This window comes from Ammodytes marinus (assembly GCF_949987685.1).
Source record: "Ammodytes marinus genome assembly, chromosome: 5".
Classification (NCBI taxonomy): domain Eukaryota; kingdom Metazoa; phylum Chordata; class Actinopteri; order Uranoscopiformes; family Ammodytidae; genus Ammodytes; species Ammodytes marinus.
In genome coordinates this window covers 24,872,759-24,891,361 of record NC_137234.1, presented here as the reverse complement: position 1 = coordinate 24,891,361, position 18,603 = coordinate 24,872,759, and the positions used below count along the sequence as shown (strand labels likewise).

The 18,603-nt window shown below is 43.0% G+C and overlaps 1 protein-coding gene across 4 annotated transcripts in view; it reads right to left on the bottom strand.

Annotated features, from left to right (window-relative positions):
* Nucleotides 1-262: 262 nt before the first annotated feature.
* The window catches only part of fgd4a (FYVE, RhoGEF and PH domain containing 4a), a 54,596-nt gene continuing 36,255 nt past the window's right edge, over nt 263-18,603 (bottom strand). For 3 of the 4 annotated variants that reach the window (XM_080027158.1, XM_080027157.1, XM_080027159.1), the window contains 16 exons: nt 13,676-13,831; nt 12,164-12,368; nt 8,368-8,818; nt 6,198-6,287; nt 5,885-6,030; nt 5,612-5,768; nt 5,302-5,440; nt 5,145-5,203; nt 4,912-5,058; nt 4,198-4,370; nt 3,823-3,853; nt 3,634-3,711; nt 3,398-3,523; nt 2,746-2,883; nt 2,476-2,616; nt 263-1,939 (listed from right to left, as the gene is read on the bottom strand). In XM_080027158.1, coding sequence (XP_079883284.1) covers nt 1,667-1,939; nt 2,476-2,616; nt 2,746-2,883; nt 3,398-3,523; nt 3,634-3,711; nt 3,823-3,853; nt 4,198-4,370; nt 4,912-5,058; nt 5,145-5,203; nt 5,302-5,440; nt 5,612-5,768; nt 5,885-6,030; nt 6,198-6,287; nt 8,368-8,818; nt 12,164-12,368; nt 13,676-13,831 — 2,510 coding nt within the window. In that variant the 3' untranslated portion in view covers nt 263-1,666. Of the gene's footprint in view, nt 1,940-2,475; nt 2,617-2,745; nt 2,884-3,397; nt 3,524-3,633; nt 3,712-3,822; nt 3,854-4,197; nt 4,371-4,911; nt 5,059-5,144; nt 5,204-5,301; nt 5,441-5,611; nt 5,769-5,884; nt 6,031-6,197; nt 6,288-8,367; nt 8,819-11,105; nt 11,192-12,163; nt 12,369-13,675; nt 13,832-18,603 lie in introns of those variants that run through there. The other variant, XM_080027160.1, reaches the window with a different exon arrangement.

Sequence of the window (18,603 nt, the reverse complement as noted above, 5' to 3'; positions counted from 1 at the left end):
AGAGACTACTGCCTTCACCTGTTTTGACGTGTGCGTCTGGGGTGACTCATTGTAAAGAACTGGGAGAAGCAAAACAAGGAACCAAAACAAGACGTTTCTTTGTGAAAGTAGCAACACAGTAACTGATGTTACCAGAAGTGTCTGGCTGCCTTAGACATGCTATGATGATGATGACACATTACAGTTCAAGGCCATTCAAGCAGCAATGTAACATTACAAACAAGCCAGACCCACATGAATCATATTTATTTTTTATTTTCTTTGAAGGTACACTTTATAAGGCTGTAAAGTGCGTAGAGTCTCAAACTTTTGGGTGGGGGGGAAGATGAGAGAAAAAAAAAAATCTGGATATACATTCAGATCATACAGATTTCGGGAAGTTTTGTGCTTTTGTTTTTTATTTGAATACTGAGGAGGGGCAATAGTTCAGAGGGTGAGCATTGAGCACAGAGGGGGAGGGTGGGTGTGTGAATGAACGCAGTCAGTCCAGCGCTTTGACGGGCAGATGGGGTGACACCTTTTGAGTTAGTGGGGGGGGAAAGACTTTGTGCTACTCTTTAACAGGTCATGCTTGTCATACTCTATAAATTACTTTTTAAATAATACAAATTAATTACAGCATTAAAAACACATTTACATCTCTCGAGCCACATCTGTGATTGTGCCGCGTTTGCATCTTGATGGACAAAACCCTGCAACTGCTCATCTCCCTCTACAGGAATTTAGATCCACCACTGTCTTGTAGGTAGACAAGCATTTACCATTCATCCTCAGTTTTGCTGATGAATGACTATCAACGCTCTATTAGAATACACATGATTGCAGTGCGCCATTTTGGAACAAACGGCACTGCATACTGTGAGATCATACAGATTTGTGACTTTGTTTCTACGGAGATCGCAACACCTTTAAGGGAGCACTCCATTGATTTGACACATCAAGGTCAGCTGACTTGTCTTATGTAAGTTTGATCAGACTTTCAGATGAATTTTTTACTGAGGGGTGAGTGAAGGAGATGAGAGCATCATTATCCAACCACGTGATCACTTTCCCAGCTGTGGAACCATCTTCTCAAGCAAAGAAAACGGAGAATACTGTAAATACTTTACATCATACGTAGATATCTTCTATATTATCAAAACAAAGTCCGGGACTGATTTCTGTACATAAAATCACAATTATTCATTTTTAAAAAGGAGAAAAAAAAAATGTATACTGTACATAGACTTGAGTTACAGCACCAGCAGACTTAAGTCTTTTTCGCTTTCATTCACATCCTGTACAGGGCGCTGTGGTAGTCCACTGGCTCACGGGGAGCTGACACAGGTTAGGAGTCCATGGCGAATGAGTTTGAGCTGTCCTTCATAGTGCCTGTTTGAGGGAATATACGGCCCTTCCGCTCTAGTGTTGATTGTACTAGACATGTCCTTTAGTAATCCATCACAGCTCTAGCATTCATTTGAAATCCAGGAAGAAACTGTGACGGGAAACAGCAGAGTGGCAAGGAAAAGGCAGCTTATCCAGCACTGTATGTTTCCACTTTGATTCAGATTCAAAGACAGCATGGAGAAGTGTGCATTGTCTTGTTTTTTTTTAGATTTTTGTGCGTGAAGTACACATCCGCACAATCTGTCTTTCTGGAGCAAATCCAACAGCTGTTTCACCCTTACGAGCTATCAGTACTCGCCTCTTGTGTGGTGTTGTTGTTGTCCGTCACGTTGGCATCGCTGCCGTTGGTCGGGGGGCATTCTGGCATCTCTCCCGTCACCGCTACTCGGATCACTTTCAGCCAGCGCTGCTTAAGCTCCTCCGATTCAGCAGCAAAGTTGTGGATGGACTTGGACTGCGAGAGGCGGAAGGTGGCCGGAGGGTCTGCGGGCTTGGCGCTGTCGTCCACCGAATAGCCCAGGAGGGGAATGGTACACTGGGCCTTCACGTCCTGAGGAGAGGGGTCAGGGATGGGGGGGAATAGGTCAACTATTGTCGAAAATGTACTTTTCATGTGACAAATATGAGAAAAAAACAACCATCACTCTTTTTCTCCACCTTCACCTTTCTGAAAACATGTGTTCAAAAACCCAGTCAGATTTCTCTCCCCATATGATGTCATAAGGGGAGCAGCCACGCCCCCCTCATTACCATCCTAACTAAGCACTACCTCCACCTGTGATAAGCACACGACCAGATCCCCCTGAATTTAAGTTAGGGCCAATCAGAGCAGACTGGGCTTTTTGAAAGGTGGAGCTTAAAGAGTGAGGCTCTAAAACGGAGCGTTTCAGACAGGGGCTGTAAAGACGAGAACTAGCAATGGCACTGTGAGAAATATAAAGGTTTTTTTTTGGACACTACACCTTGAAACAGTTTCTAGTAGAAATCCAAATTACAATTTTGAAGCTGAAAACTAGCCTTATATGTGACCTTTAATATTCCTTTTAGTGATTTTGAATGTTCTGCTTTGTGTTGTTGGTGTGTTACCTGCGGAGCTCCGTAGAGGTAAAGCACCACACACTCCTTCTCGGGCATTACGCACCACACCTTCTGCCACGGTTTGTTCTTCTCACAGTACTGCAGGAAGCCACACATGATGCTGCTGCCTGTGAACTGAGCTGCCTCAATCTGCACAGGGAGGGGGGCGGGGGGGGACCGGCAAATTAGCACAATAATCAATAAAAAGCAGTGGGTAATGTGTGCATTTCTATGTCAGTTATCACTTTATTTAGACAGGTATCAGTGTATCCCCTTTACCTCCAGGATGCCCTTCTTCTTGCCCTCGGCGACCTGCTCTCCAGTCAGGATGGAGTAGCAGTCTTTGCACACCTTGTTCATCTTCTTGCCGTCATATTCCAGCGCCACCTTGTTGTCTGAACATTTCCAGCACACCACCTGTTAAAAAAAGGAACTATTTTACACCACTATACACTATTATTGACTGGCAGAAGAAAGATGAGAGGTGAAAGAAATTGAGGGGAGAGAGGCAGGAAGGATAACGTGCAACAAATGTCCCCTGCCGGACTCAAAGTGGGGACATTTCTTTCTCATGGTCAGCATCTTAGAACTCTCAAAAAACCTATTTTAAGGAAGGCAGTGCGACTTTAACATGTACAGAGCAGTGAAGCTTTGCACCAAAATCTAAACTTTAATGTTTAAAATGAGGGACTGTGTGGTTAATTAAATAGATGACTTATGGTATAAAGTGAATAATATATTAGTGTGTCAGTAATGTATTTGACTGACATCACATCAATTGTTGATGTCTTAAAAGTCCACATTTTCACACATTCTGTAGCTCCGGATGTGTTCCCCATCCATGTGCAGAGCTATCTTTGTACACTCTCTCATCCGCTTCCCGCACATCATGCATTATACATGATGACGCGACAACACCAAGGTTACGTACATAACCGCAGGCCCTGCAGTGGTGTCTCCGCCGTGTCAGAGCGTTGAACTGCTCTTTACACTTCATACACATCGTCACTTCGTTGTCGCGGATCCAGCGAGGGGCTCGCTTCCCCAGCTCTGCATTCTACATTTAAAAAAAAACCAACAAAACAAAACAATAGTCAGTGTGACAGAGTGTGCGGAAAGGTGTCCACTGTGTTTGACTGTGTGTACAACTCCCAACGTGACACTCACCGACACTTCCTCCCCTTTCAGCGCGTTTTTGAACGACTCGTTCTTTTGCTGGAAGATCTCAATGGTCTCCTGGAACGCCTAAAAATAAAATGAATCAAACACATGTGTGACTCACTCTACATTACTCTCAAACACATATAATCAAAGGAGAAAATAGTGACAAAATGATTGCCACGGTGCTGTAATTACCTTTATCCAGCCTGCCTTGTCCTGCTCTGAGCTGAGGAGGAAAATTAAGCCAGAATATGCATTAAAACATTTAAAAAGTATAAGTATATGATATGAAGTAAAGTATAACATTAACTTTATGGGTAAATCTTTCTGTTACATCAACATGGCAGTTAGCTGTGGTCTCAGAGTTTATTTTGACATTTACAGGATTTAAATGATGCTAATTTACGGTTTTCCATATGAACAAGAAATGATACTGCATGGGGGTAATAACATACAATTACATATTTAAATGTGGAAGTGGCTGTGATATAATTGCGGCTTTTTCCATATATTTTCTTTTTTAAATGTCCTCTTGTTGCATTATGTATGACATTTCCGCATAAAACGTACCTGGCCTGTAGCTCCAGCGTCCTCTCTTTGCCTGACACCTGGAAGGTATGAGGGTAGTCTTCATTGGTGGTTTCCAGGACTTTCATGCCGTCGATACCGACCCGCGTCCTCACTGTGTACTTGGTCCCTCCAAGGCTGAATTTGGGAACGCAGTACAACAGCATGTGGTTGAACTGGCAGAAAGAAAAAGTAAAAGAAAACGCTTTACTGATGATGTACGTTAAAATAGTTCTAGATTTGTTTTCTGACATGGTTTCCTTACAAAGCGCACAAAGCATTTATATATGTGGAGAAAAAACGTGTTTCATCAGGCCCCCTCTGCAACAGTACAAGGCTAACATCCTTATAGTGACTGCGTTGACACAGCCATCTATACTGTATAATGTAACATATTAACTATACCTAAGGACCTCATACAACCCCACTTCAAAAATACTGAACTATCCCTTTAAACACTGAAGGTAACGTAATTTACACAGACGGGAGACATTCAGCCTGAAGCTAATCAGAAACAGCCAGAACGTAATGCTATCATGTGGCAATCTCAGTAATTGAGAGGCATGTTCATGTGCCCCTGATGTACCATCACACAAAAGGTGTTCCCTGCTTGATTCATGATTCACTTGTTTCAAATGCCTTGTGCAAAAGCCTCAGCATATTTCCCTGCAGTATCCTTCATTAGATAATACAATGGTTTTTGTACCCTACACTTACCAGGAAGAGGTATCGCTCCATGGCCGAGGTGTTCCTGGCCGCCAGCTTCAAGATGTGTCCCTCTTTGATGAACTCGTTGGAGGGGTTCACAATGTCCTCCTCCTCACCCAGCATCTCGTATATCTCCATCAGCTTCTTCAGATTTTCCTAAACCAGGATGGGACCTTTATTTCTAGTTGGATGTTGACAGAAAGAGATTCCATATTGTTCGTTTTTAAACAAGCCGTACTTACAGATTTCCGCATGGCGCTGTTGGAGTGAGTAGCCGCTGTGGCGATAATTTCTAACGATTCTGTAAAAAAAAATTGAAAAAAAGGTGGGTTACCTAAAAGTAGCAAGATAAAAAAAAAGACTCCTAGGAGCATGACATTTTAGGTATGTTCGACTTACTTTCCGAATCTCGTCTGTCAGGGTCGTCCTGAGGCAGTTTCTTCAGATAGTCTTTAAGCAGCATCTCATAGCGAGGGACTCTCTGCACGGGCTCCAACATGTGATGCTGAAGTGTCAGGCTGCCACACACCTCTTGAGTCTGTACAGAAAAGAAAAAACTTGAATTTTACCTCAATTCCCTAAGTTTTGCAGCATATTTCTGAACACAGGATATGCCCATCCACCCCTAAATCTATAAGATGTTGACAATGACAACACTAGAAAGGTGCTATGTGTATACAGCATGAGTGTTCCATTTCCAAACCATTACCTGTATCTCCTGAATGATGGCCTTGAATTGAGGTGAACGATCCATCCACTGTTTCAGCAGCTCCATGGCCTTCTCGAAATTCTTAATATACTCTGCGTACATCTTGAGGAAAGGTGTGAGTTTCTGGAGTATGTCTCCGATGCGAGGTGTGGTTGCCCTGTGGGGAGGGAGGTAAGGAGGTAAAGGTTTGTTAACTATAATGTGGAGGCCTTAGGTAGTTACTGGCAACAAAATACAGGTTTGATAAAGATAATTTTCGTCACTAAAGCTCACCATTCTCCCATACGCTTCTCCAGGTCTGGAAGCAGGAACTGGCCGTGAAAGGCGTTTATGGAGGAGATGTTGGAGAAGATGTTCTTCACTACTTCCACAGGGAACGTCCCTTTGTTTGCCTCCTCCGTTAGCTTAGTACAGAACACCTAGAAGAGCCGTAAGCAATGATTGTGAACAGTGTCATTTGAAGGTATTTTACAATCAAAAATATACGTTCGCAAAATCGAGGTGTCTCTACTAAGGTCAACCCTTTTCCATGTGACATGGTCAAAATAAAACAGAAGTGAACCACTGCCTCCACCGAGTTCCTCACCTGGTCCAACAGGTTGAGCCGTGTTACGTAGGCCTTCTCGGTCTGCAAGAGCTCGCTGGCGATCTTGAACAGCTTCTGTTCATTTGTCTCCTGGAAAAAAAACAGCGGGTACATTCTTGTGAATTTCATGCACGTGTGGTGATCTTCTGCTCATTAATGAATTAGTGAAGTGTGAAAGTGATCTTATTCTTTTGGGCTAGAGAGTCACACAGTTGTGCCCGATGACCGTTTCAGTCCAACACTGCTCTAATGATGAGTTATTGGCATTGTCATCTAAGGCTTAAAGGAAAATTGGGGCCTCATTAGCTTTTCAACACAGCGGCCGGAGTGAAACCGGAGTTGAACATAATGGAGAAGTGTGGGACTATCTGCCTGCAGCGTATGAATTGGGTTCTACTCAGAATTCATTTGCGGTGTCATTGTCATTTGCGTGTGTAGCTTCCCGTCCCATAGGTTCCTGTTTGGTTTGGGTGCATTTCTCTTTTAAAACAGCTATAAGAGAGCGAACATTTCATGAAACACATGTTGCATTCTCTGCGTCTCTCAATAAGATGTTTTTGCATACAGTAGCATGTAGCACTTTGGCGTGTGTGTGTGTGTAGCACTTTGGTGTGTGTGTGTGTCCGTAACACTATGGTCCACCACTGGCTCTCGGAACAGGAAATGAAAACACTGAAGTAGGGAAACGACACCAAATCAAACAAAGCTTCAAAAAAAATCTCCAAGAGCTTTGGGTGAGAGGACAAACAATAACTAATAGTATGATAAACAATAACTGTAGCCTCCAACGAAAAACACACATGCATGGTGAAATGCGATACGCCAGGAAAGTTTATTGCCACAAGGGCCATGGCAGCAGAATATGTCACACTATGCAGAACCCCAAGGGTGAGAGCAAACGGCCTCACATTTTCACAGCATTTATTTGTCAACACATCCACAAGATACTAAATTAGCCTCTACTAGCACACCTCAACACATCTCTACTACTGAACAAACGGTCAATCTGGTTGCATTGTGGGTAATGTAGGCATCAAGTTATGAAAATGAATACTTGGAATAAAGAAATATGATATCCATTTTTCTGCTGCGGCTGTTTTGCACCTTTAAACTGTCCATTCTGAGTCTGACAATTCAGTGATGTCGGTGTGCAGTGCTAAATGGGTGGAGTACTAATATTTCAGTGGTTTTACTCAAGTAAGATTTTAAAAGCATGACTTATTCTCGTAGTGGAATATTTCTTTATGGTGTTATTGTTACTTCTACCCAAATTAAAGATCTGAGTGCTTGTTCTAACAATGCAAATGGCAAAACTAAAGGGAAATAACTTTGCTGAATGGAAGTTTACAAGAACCAACCAACACAAAGAGAGAAGCTATACTGTATTTTAACTGGAGATAATTCTATACAAGCAAATAATCTGATAAGAAACCCCAGAATTGGTACAAAAACCCACTCAAATTGTCAATTTCAATCCAGATTAAACTTCACCAATTGCTAGATCTGAGAACCAACATGCTATCACTCAAGTCCAAATGAAGAAAATAACTGAGTTCATTCCCAAAGTTAAGTTTCAACTTGACAAAGATCCTTTCTCAGATCAACAGAAAAAGAATATGTGTGTTGCTTTGACTGGACATTTTCACTCTCCCGCACCTCATAGGCTGTGAACTTGTTTTCAGAAAAGCAAAGACCGAGATTGATTGGAACCTGAGATATAAATATAATCTGTAGACAACAGCAGGCTCCAACAGGGGGGTGGCAACTGAAGCACAAACTCAGCTGTTCAAGCGGTCGACATCTGCTCGGCCTTCGCAGAAAATAACCCCCTCTGACAAACACACACACACACACACGGGCACACAAACACACACACACACACACACACACACACACACACCTACACACACACACACACACACACACGCCCTTGTAACTCTACCCTTACAATATTAGCGCAAACCCGGAGATGAATTAGTTCAGGAGATTTAATTGTGCTGAAAGCCCGGGACATAAATAAATTGCTGACGGTTTGTCTATCAGACGCTGCAGAGTCAGAGCGAGCAACTGGGGCATACTCAGGCTCCAAATATCTGACACACACAGGATGTAAAATACACAGTACAACAAAGTGAACTTGAAAACAATCATCCAGCAGACATGTACCTACCTTATGCTCTGAGATCCCTTCTTCACTCTCCGTCTTAACCCCACTGTCCTCATTCTGCTTGAGGCTTTCTGTAGCTGTCCTGTCTGTGTGTGGAGGTGAAGGCGAATGTGAATGATCACCACTCTGCTCCTTGCTCCCCTCAGTGCCGTCGCCCATGTTACCGTTAACCAGCGCGGCACTACTCTCTGTCCTCACACTTTCACCGTTGTCCTTTTGGTGCACATTAACATCCTCCTCTTTCTCCCCGTGCTGCTCCATCTGCGCTAGCACCCCGTTGGATGCCGGTTTGTGGGCATCCTGTGGTCCAGGTGAAACAGGGGAGGAGTGGTGGTTCTCCTGAGTCTCACTGCAGCTCTCTGTTTGCTTCTGGTTGGAGCGGTGAGCCGGGCTGCCGTTGGTCGACTTGCTGATCTGTTTGAGAGGCGAGCCGTCTCTCTTGCTCTCTGTGTTGCTGGAGGAACAGAGGGGAAAAAAAAGAGGCAAAAAGAGGAAGTCTGTCAGAGTAGCAACAGCAACAAAAGAAAAAAAAGAAAAAAGAGGGGAGGGAGGGAAAAAGAGTAGAATACAAATGACAGGGGGGTCTGTTTGGGGGGCTGCTGCTGCTGGTGAGTTGGCACGCCGAAGCCAGCCAGGGGAGTGTGAGACCCGACGGTAAGCAGAGAGCTTTCGCACATGGGTGTGAGAGTTAAAAATAAAACTGTTGAGATGCTCAAACTTCTCTCTGTCTTGTGAGGTCTGCTCAGAGCCAGTGTAAAGCAGCAGCAGCAGGAAGTGTGTGTTTCTGTGTGTGTGTGTGTGTGTGTGTGTGTGTGTGTGTGTGTGTGTTAGAGCAAAGGAGGAATGGAGGTAATGAGGAGGACAGCAGGAGGAGAGGTACAACACGACTCCCCGGAGATAGATGCTGTCCTACTTCCAAGGAGAACCCACCGCACTATATATTGCTGTAGCATCTTTTCTGTTCTTTGCACTAGCATGACATGACAACATGACCGGAATGGAGAGGGAAAAAAACTGTTTGTACTAGACTAGACAGTTTGAAATGCAGCACAAGGACTGGAAGTTGGATTAACAGACAAACACACACACACACACACACACACACACACACACACACACACACACACACACACACACACACACACACACACACACACACACACACACACAATGTCACAATTCATCCGCCCTACATCCTGCACCGGCAGCTGTTTCCCTGTAAACGACCCTCCAGCCCCTAAAGCAACCTACAGTGCAGCAGCTACTGTATCTTTGCTCCGGTTTTGCTGCTCTCAGGTCTATTCTAAAACTGGCAACAACAAATCAGATCTATGAGGAACTGCTAGCACTTACAGCATCTTCACCTCTGGCAGAAAGGAAACTCTAGAGTTACTACAGTATATGTCTGCAATCCAACATTTACCAACGCAATAGAATGTCAGCCACGCAGGTGATCTGTTTAAGCCTTAGTGAATGTTCAGTGCTGCATTGAATGTGACCGTCCTGTAGAAACAGGAAGTATGTATAAATGGAGGAACAACAACAAGGCTGGTGAAACACTCCACATATGAATCACTTCTGGGCCGTCGGCCACCTGAGCTGTTTAGACATGAAACAATATAGACACACGCACACACACACACACACACACACACACACACACACACACACACACACACACACACACACACACACACACACACACACACACACACACCTCAGAGGAAAACCATGAACAGGCAGATAGGTTCAATACTGTTTTCGGAACTTTGCATTGCAGTGTTAAGGTGCAAGCAGCAGTTCCTCCTTAGCATATAAATAGCACAGCCAGTGTTCCACTTTGCGACAGTGTTTTATAACGGGCCTTAAGAATGAAGAACGATTTTGCTTTGCTGTGTGGCAACTCTATAGGTGCCTTTGAGGCAGCCTAGTAACATGTGAACCAGATTAGTATATTAGTCGGCTAATTCTGTTCTCGGAAGCAGCAGGTCTACCCCCCCCCCCCTTCTTTCTGTACCAGGGCCACTAGAGGGCTAATCCCCACAGCCCGCCCCTGAGTCTGAGTGAAAAAGATACACACAGTTCCTCTGATTAGCCTCACTAGAAACACCAGAAAATGCAATTAAATTTGTGGAGCAAAAGCCTTGGATTTAGCTTCAGTTCTGTTGTTCTAAAGAGGCTGCAGGGACTGAGTGAAACGTTAGTTGGCATACTAATGCTGCTGCAGACCGAAATATTTTTGGGCTCTACTGTATGAGAAGTTGGGACAAGGGCACGATTGTTGCGCCCCTCACCGCTCTCGACGGGCCTCCCTCGCACAGACTAGGCTGCAGCTACAGTCAAAACATATTTAAAAACTGACATGACATGGTGATAAAACAAGATGCATAAAGAAAGAAAAAAGAAAGAAAGAAAGAAAGAAAGAAAGAAAGAAAGAAAGAAAGAAAGAAAGAAAGAAAGAAAGAAAGAAAGAAAGAAAGAAAGAAAGAAAGAAAGAAAGAAAGAAAGAAAGAAAGAAAGAAAGAAAGAAAGAAAGAAAGAAAGAAATAGGGAAACATCAAGCCCCACTCATTTCTGCATTATGAATGAATAGGCCATACATTCCACCAAGGAAAATTTTGTATGAAATATAGCCATATATATATAACAATAAATATATTTGAATCACAACGCCAGCATGAGTCAACAAGATCAAAGTGCAGACATTAAGAGTTGCGACTCGGTGTTCAAAGAGACCCTACCGTATTCTCCTGGGCTTCATCCCGCTACGCAGAGTCCTGTCCCACCACTGAATGAGGCGCTGTGTTTGCCCTCGCCTGTGAAAATCTCCTTTCATCCCCCCGTTTTGCCAACGCTCGGCTCTAGAGGCAGTGTAGGGCTAATCTGGGCTCCTTCTGAGACTGTCTGTGACACTATCAATGAGACAGGCTGAGGACTTTGATTGAGGGACTTCTGCTTTTTCCTCCTTGAAATAACCGGCAAAGGAAACGTGGGGAAACACAAAGTTTTCCACCGCTGAGATTACAACAGCGCCGAATGAGGCAAAGCTATGTTACAGAAGCCATTGAGTGACGTGGATGATGGAGTTGTTTACTCATCCGTCAAGTTTTGCAGTGTGGGGTCACTGCCTGTGTGACAGTTGTCTAGGATAAAGGGACTATTTCCCAAGCGAGGGAAACAGGGATGAGCCACTTTCACTCAATAATATCACAGATTGGCACAGACTCAACTCAACAACTTAAAAGTGGATGAAGCGATTCTGGAGAATGCTTGTTGTCAAAATCACTTTTTGTCCAAATCAGAGAATGTCTCCTCACAATTCGCTACCTGTCTGTACTGTGTGTGTGTGTGTGCTGAAAAAAAATCTAGTGTTTATAAAGTAAACAGGCATGTTGCTAGCTACAGTGGACCCCCTTTGTTTACATACCCTTTGTTTACGTAACAGTTTACAGAGCCTATAGGCAGTGTATTAACCCATGGTATTGACACAAGATTGTTTTTCTTCAGTGCACACACAGTACGGACAGGTAGCGAATCCTTACTAGATATGCACTTATTTTGACAAAAAGTGATTTCGACAACAAGTGTTCTCCAGAATCGCTGACTCCGCCTTTAACTCTGTGAAGGGAGACCACACACACACACACACACACACACACACACACACACACACACACACACACACACACACACACACACACACACACACACACACACACACACACACACACACACACACACACACACACACACACACACACACACACACACACAACACTAGGGAGTTAAGAACCCCTACCTGTTCTCCTCAAAGCGGCTGATGAGGTGTGAGACTTTGGAGTTTTTCTCCTTGGGTCTCTCCCGGTTCACGGCCCCTCCTCCTCTCCCTCCTCCTCCTCCTCCCCCCTCCTCCATGAGCGGTCTGAAGGTTGGTTTGTGGATGCGGTACAGTGGGGTCGAGAGCTCCGTCACCGGGCTCTGGAGGTGTGCTGGCTTTGGAGGCACTGCAGAGAAGGCAGAGAGAGGAATAGTTAGCACATCATATACTATTTATCTTGTATTCTGGTAGATGATGATGGTTGTTTTTTTATTTTTTTCATCAGGGAATATGTTTGCTGCAATGTCCATTTGGGCCTAAAGGGGGCGGTATAAGATATCCCAACTGACACTGCACACACACACAGGACACTGGGCTGTATCAAACATACAGATTGATCAAATAAGAAGTAACCCTGCTCAGCATAGAGTCACTGAGCGGTTCCACTTTTCTCACCAATTGACGTGTTAATAACAGACTTTCCTGCATGATTTGCAGCGGGAGAGAGAATGGACCCCTGTATTCCAGTCTTATCTGCATAGAATGATTTACTCAGATCAAACAGAAGAGGAACCAGGCTCAGGGTTCACTGATCCCAGGTCAACTTACATAACTCTATTCCTGTGTTCACTGTCTACCTGTGGTGGGCTGAGCATTCATAGTAGCCTATACTGCAGAAGTGGAAAGTGACGTACTTTGGCAAATTAAGATTTTTGCACAAAACACATATAGGAAAAACTTACAAAGTGTGATGCTTTGTTAGAAATTAAACTATTCAATATTATACACAAGAAGAGCGGATCAATGGGTGGACTGAAGGCAAATTAATTGCCAACTATTTTGATGAATATTTAAGTAATTTTTAATGCAAAGAGGCAAAACATTGCATGGTTCCAGGTTCTCAAATGTGAAGATTCGCTGCTATTCCTTTCAATTATTTAATCATTTCAATTAATTTTTAGGCAATTTTAGGTAACAGGTTATAATAAGGGTACATGAATCAACATGAATTCATTCATAGTACTTCATGAACGATTAGTCATTCACTGGGATGAATGGTATCTGATGCATGTTTTGACACAGGAACACATCATTAATCCATGCTAAGGTACTTCAATCATCATGATATTTGAGTTATTACTGATGATCAAGTCTTCTTCATGGGTAAGTTTGCAGTTAAAGGGAAATAGCTAATAAACTGACCCGTCACACCAATACATATGTATTTAATGTGTTGAAATCATGATGAACTACTGTTAGCACTTTAACTTTAGTTAAGGATCCTAATACTGGTGTACACACTGTAATACCTCAGAAATGGCTGAACATATAAAGGGTTTCTTGAGAACTACACTGTAAACGAACATAAGGGAAGACATTAAAGCGGGAGACAGGTCCCTCTGAGACAATACTTTGTCACTGACTTAGACCCACTTAACTGTGTCCACTGACCCTGAATTATGTTTGTGTAAATGGTTGTGAGTGGCTGCGTACCTTGTGGTTTATTCTGCGACCCCGGCCTGCTGCCAGAGCTTCTTCCATTGACCCTTCCCTTGCTCTTGTTGTTAGACCTCCCGCCGCCTGCCCGTCTCAGACACTCCTGCACACTAGGCGGGCTGCTGTGCTGGTAACCAGGGCTATTGCAAACAGCTGGAGGAAAGAAAGAGAGACAGAGAGAGAGAGAGAGAGAGAGAGAGAGAGAGGGAAAAAGAAAAAGCATGTCCATTACAACATGTCAACATCTCGCGTACACGGTCAATGAAATGAGACACGATGTAATGCTTCATGTAAACGTTGACAACGTTCTTTTTCCCCCCTTTGACAGGAGAGCACCGAAGTGGCAGGAAATGAAGGGAGAGAGCGATGGTGATATGACATACGATAGATGCATCATAACATACATAACATTCATTTTCACAACACAATACTTTTGCAGCTCCATCATTACAAACTCCCGTGTCACAGATGTCACTACCGATATACTAATACACTAGACAGGCACCAATGCTGGTATATATAGGCATAGCTGTATCCTTCCTCCATTTCAGACTTCTCAATTCTGAAAATGTTCTTTTTTCTCTCTCAGTTCAGCATTTGGCCGGTTTACTTTACAACAGTATGATATTGGAATGGTACACGTGCTGTGTTTGACCCATTTAGACTTTTACACAGTATTTTATCCCTGTCTATTTGATCTCGTCACTTTTGCATTACAGGCTTAGGTTTTCCTCTTCAGTGACAGAGATAATGCATTTTAGATTGATGACAGTCTTGCAATATGCTGCCTATCGCAGAAACAACACTATCAGATAAGCACTGCTAAAACGCACTGTTAACAAAGATATGATACCAAGTGACATGTTAAGGCTTGTGGCATTTTTAAATGGGTAAACCACAATTTGTAAAATACACAACTAAACGCCTTGTTTAGCCTGAAGGATCCTTGTGGCTTTCCAGAAACACACTTGCCATCACATTTTACTATAAGCTTTAGGGTGTCCTATATATCGAGAGACAATTCCTATTAGATATTTAGGGCACACTTTATATATTCAATGCTGCAAATACGTTCATGACAAACAGCTGCGGGCTAAATATTAGTGCCTGTCAGACAGTTCAGCTGTTTATCCGGCTAATGATCCAGTTGATGATCGGCTCCAGAGGCTTTAACCTAACCAGCTGGCCACCGATGGTACAGCATCACTGTTTAGATAAAGCAGACAGACTGATTTAATGGAGCGACAGACACAGACTGGCAGTGTTTACAGTATCCTAAATCTATCTTCCTCTGACCTCTCAGCACACACACACACACACACACACACACACACACACACACACACACACACACACACACACACACACACACACACACACACACACACACACACACACACACACACACACACACACACACACACACTTACAAGCATGAGAAAAGCGGGTACTTAGGCATGCAGCACAGTAAGGCAAATGTCCATATATGGCAGGCCTACTACTACATTGCCAGGGGCCAATAGGTGCTCTCATTATTTCTCAAGCTATTAGTCCATTTGTTTCCATTTAAGGTGGTCCTTAAAGGGCTGTGCTGTGATTTAACAAGTGGCACTGATGTATGGGTTGGATGCAGAAATCAATGTAGCTTTGCACTTGGCTAATGATAAACAGTGTGTGCAGTGGAACAGCTGGAGCTTTAAGATTTAAGAGTACACAGAACTAGAACGTCCGACTAATTTCATCTGCTGTTTTCAGTCATTAACAGTACATTCGACTTAGTGATGCTAATATGGAAAATTAAATCAAAGATAACGTACAATGAGATGATAACCAAACAAGTTCCCTGTAAATTGGTTAGTTGACAGGAAATTAATCTGCATCTATATTGATAATCGATTGTTTTAGACATGTTTTCCAACAACAGCACACAGTCCATAGCAATGCTAGCAGATTTGTGAGGCTGAACTTTGTGCTAAAGGCTAACATCAGGATGCTAACATTCTCACAATTACACTAACATGGTGGTATTTAGCAGGGGATAAGTAGGCTACTATGTTCACCATTTAGAGCTTATCTAGTTAGCATGCTAACATTTGCTTATCAACACTAATGTCAACCATGACCTTTGGCCAGCATCACACTTGCACTGCTTAACTTTGTCTGATGTGATACATTTGTGTGTTCTATGTTGGATGACAATTTGAAGGTGTTTGCGTAGGAAATTGAAACAAGTATTGTTCATTATTTTCTTACACTTTAGGCCAAACTATAAGTTCAATAATGAATATATCTGACAATGAAAACAATTGTTGGTTGCATTTCAACCTATATGACCCACTGGTATTACAATGCAAAACATGTAGGCTACTCTTTGAGTGGTGTTCTCTTCCAAATGCAGTTTGTTGTTACTACAAGCCAAAATGGTGCCCCTCATTTATTTTCCCTACAGTGATCTTAATCTCACCACTCCTGAAATAGACTGAAAAACTGAAAAAAAAACAGAATCATATAGTCACAGTTTCTATTTTTAACAGCCTGGCCATAATGAAAGACAACAGGCCTAGAAACTGCTTGACTGTATACGGTCCCACGCTGTGTTTGGCAGAGCAGACTTTCTAAACACGGCCCCAAAATTACCAATACATTTTGAGGGGCCGGCCTCAGGAATTCCTCTTGATTATGTGCTTGGTTTCCCCTCGTGGCCACATTTAAGAGATTATAAGAAAACACCCAGCGACAAGTTATGCACCACATTACACATATATATGGCTCAAAATGAATTCCTGTGGCTGCGGATTGTACTCCACATACAGCAGTTACCCTGGACGATTGCAGGGGGTCTGCTCGCCACAGCCTGGCTCTGTCTGCTACAGGGTTTGTTATTAAGGGTGTCAAACACCGGTCCCTAAGCTGTAAATCACCTCTGGGCTTTGCGGGCTTTCACTTCAACCAAGTCTTGCGGGTATTTTTAAGTGTTACTGTTCCAGATAAGAAGCGAGAGATTGTAAATAGAGATGCAAGTCGATACATCTGGTTATGCAAGCATTTTTTGGCTCTGGACTGTATAACAATTCTGTCCGTCAATTGGGTAGAAAAATTAGTTTGAGTGAGGAACAACTATCAATAGTATTTTTTAGCTCTTATCTGAACCAGTGGGGCACGGAAACTCAGCCAACTCTGTTCCAGTAAAAATAGGATAAACCCTACTTCCTTTCTGGGAACTTGGAGGGAACTGCTGCTGCTCCTGGGTAACACACTTATTCTGGCATCTTCTCATTAAAGCTGGCTTGGCACAAGTGACAGACCGCTCTGTGTACAGTAAATAAGTAGCAGCCAGCCACCACCCTGCAGAACAACATTTGTATGTGAGACATCTTGACGTAAACAGATAAGGGACTTCTGCTGCAGCTAGGTGATGCGTATAGCACCAAAGAGGAACTATAATGTCAAGTTGATTTATAACTTTGTGCTTCTACTTTACAGTGACAACATGCTCTGCGTAGAAACCGAAACGCTGTTAGGAGTGCTTCTAAAATCTGGGAAATGAGAAGTTGAAAACTCAAAGTGAGACTATGGCTACTACTATTTAGTATGGTAGAAAAAAGATTTAGGATGTCCCAATTCTTGTGGCCAGATTTAGTATGGTTAGAAATACCTGGATTGTTGAGATTTTTAGTGTTGAAAACAGCATCCTATTTGGCCGATTCTGATCAACAATCCAGTCGCGCACTGGAAGTGACGTCACATCCACGGAGCCTCCATATGAAAACAAACAGGGATACGACGATATAAAAGCAAGGGGCATGATCAAGACGCAATGTTATGATCAAATATATAAGTAAAGGTATGTGATTTGGAACTCAGGGTAGACTTTTGCATCTGTCCTTGTTTGGAGGATGGAGAGACCGGCTGCTGCTATGGCAACAAGCCCCTTTACCTTCTTAAGATGCTATATCTATTTCACTACTGAGCCCGAAGTCATCTCCCTTCTACCTCAATAAGTCCAAATCCGCACGGAAAGAGAGAGAGAGCGAGAATAAATGCTCCGGTAAAGGTCAGGTGTGGGCAGCAGCGTAGATGAGAAAAAAAAAATATGAAAATGCTGGTTTACAAAGCCCCCAGCGTCTTTTGATTTCACAAATAGCCTCGTCACTTGAAAAAAGAAGTGTCTGTAAAACAAAGCAATGTCAAATCTCCGTTAAAATTGAAAGAAAAACAGCCCAGATGTTACCCATCTTATCATTCAAAAAGAATACGCTCTCAGTGCATCACGTCAAAATGTGTGTGGTTAATGTTGCTGTGGTCCTAAAGCATTACACATATCACCCCCACCTTCCCTCCATCCACAACCCTCCCAGCTCTGAGGGATGAGAGTCTACCGTAAGTCAGCGAAGGAGGCTGAAGGAATGTATCTCTCAGACAAAAATATCTTCCTCTGCAACAAAAAACAAAACAAACAGTGCCCCGAAAATAGTGAATCATCTGAACTGGTGCCTAAAATAGACTGTCCCCAGGGATGGCACGGTCTGTTGATTCGCTGGTCAAAAACATGATACGGATTTTGAGAAAAATAAACATGAGAATAGATTGCTGTGACATTTTTTTTTAATCATAAACCGAAATTACTGGACAAATAAGGGGATCAAAGTTATTTCAACTCATCCTCTAAGAGCCACGAGTATCTGAACTAAATTCTACGGCAATCCATTAGACATTTCACACAATAACATAAATATCCTGCTGGTGGCGCTAGAGGGAAACTACATGGGATCACTAAAGTCATTAGGATTCATTCTTTGGGCACCATGAATATCTGTTTCAAATTTCATGACAATCCATCCAATATTTGTCAAGACATTTCGAAAAAAATAAAAAATAAAATCCACCACATGGTGCAGCTCTAGAGCAAATGTCAGGGGATCACC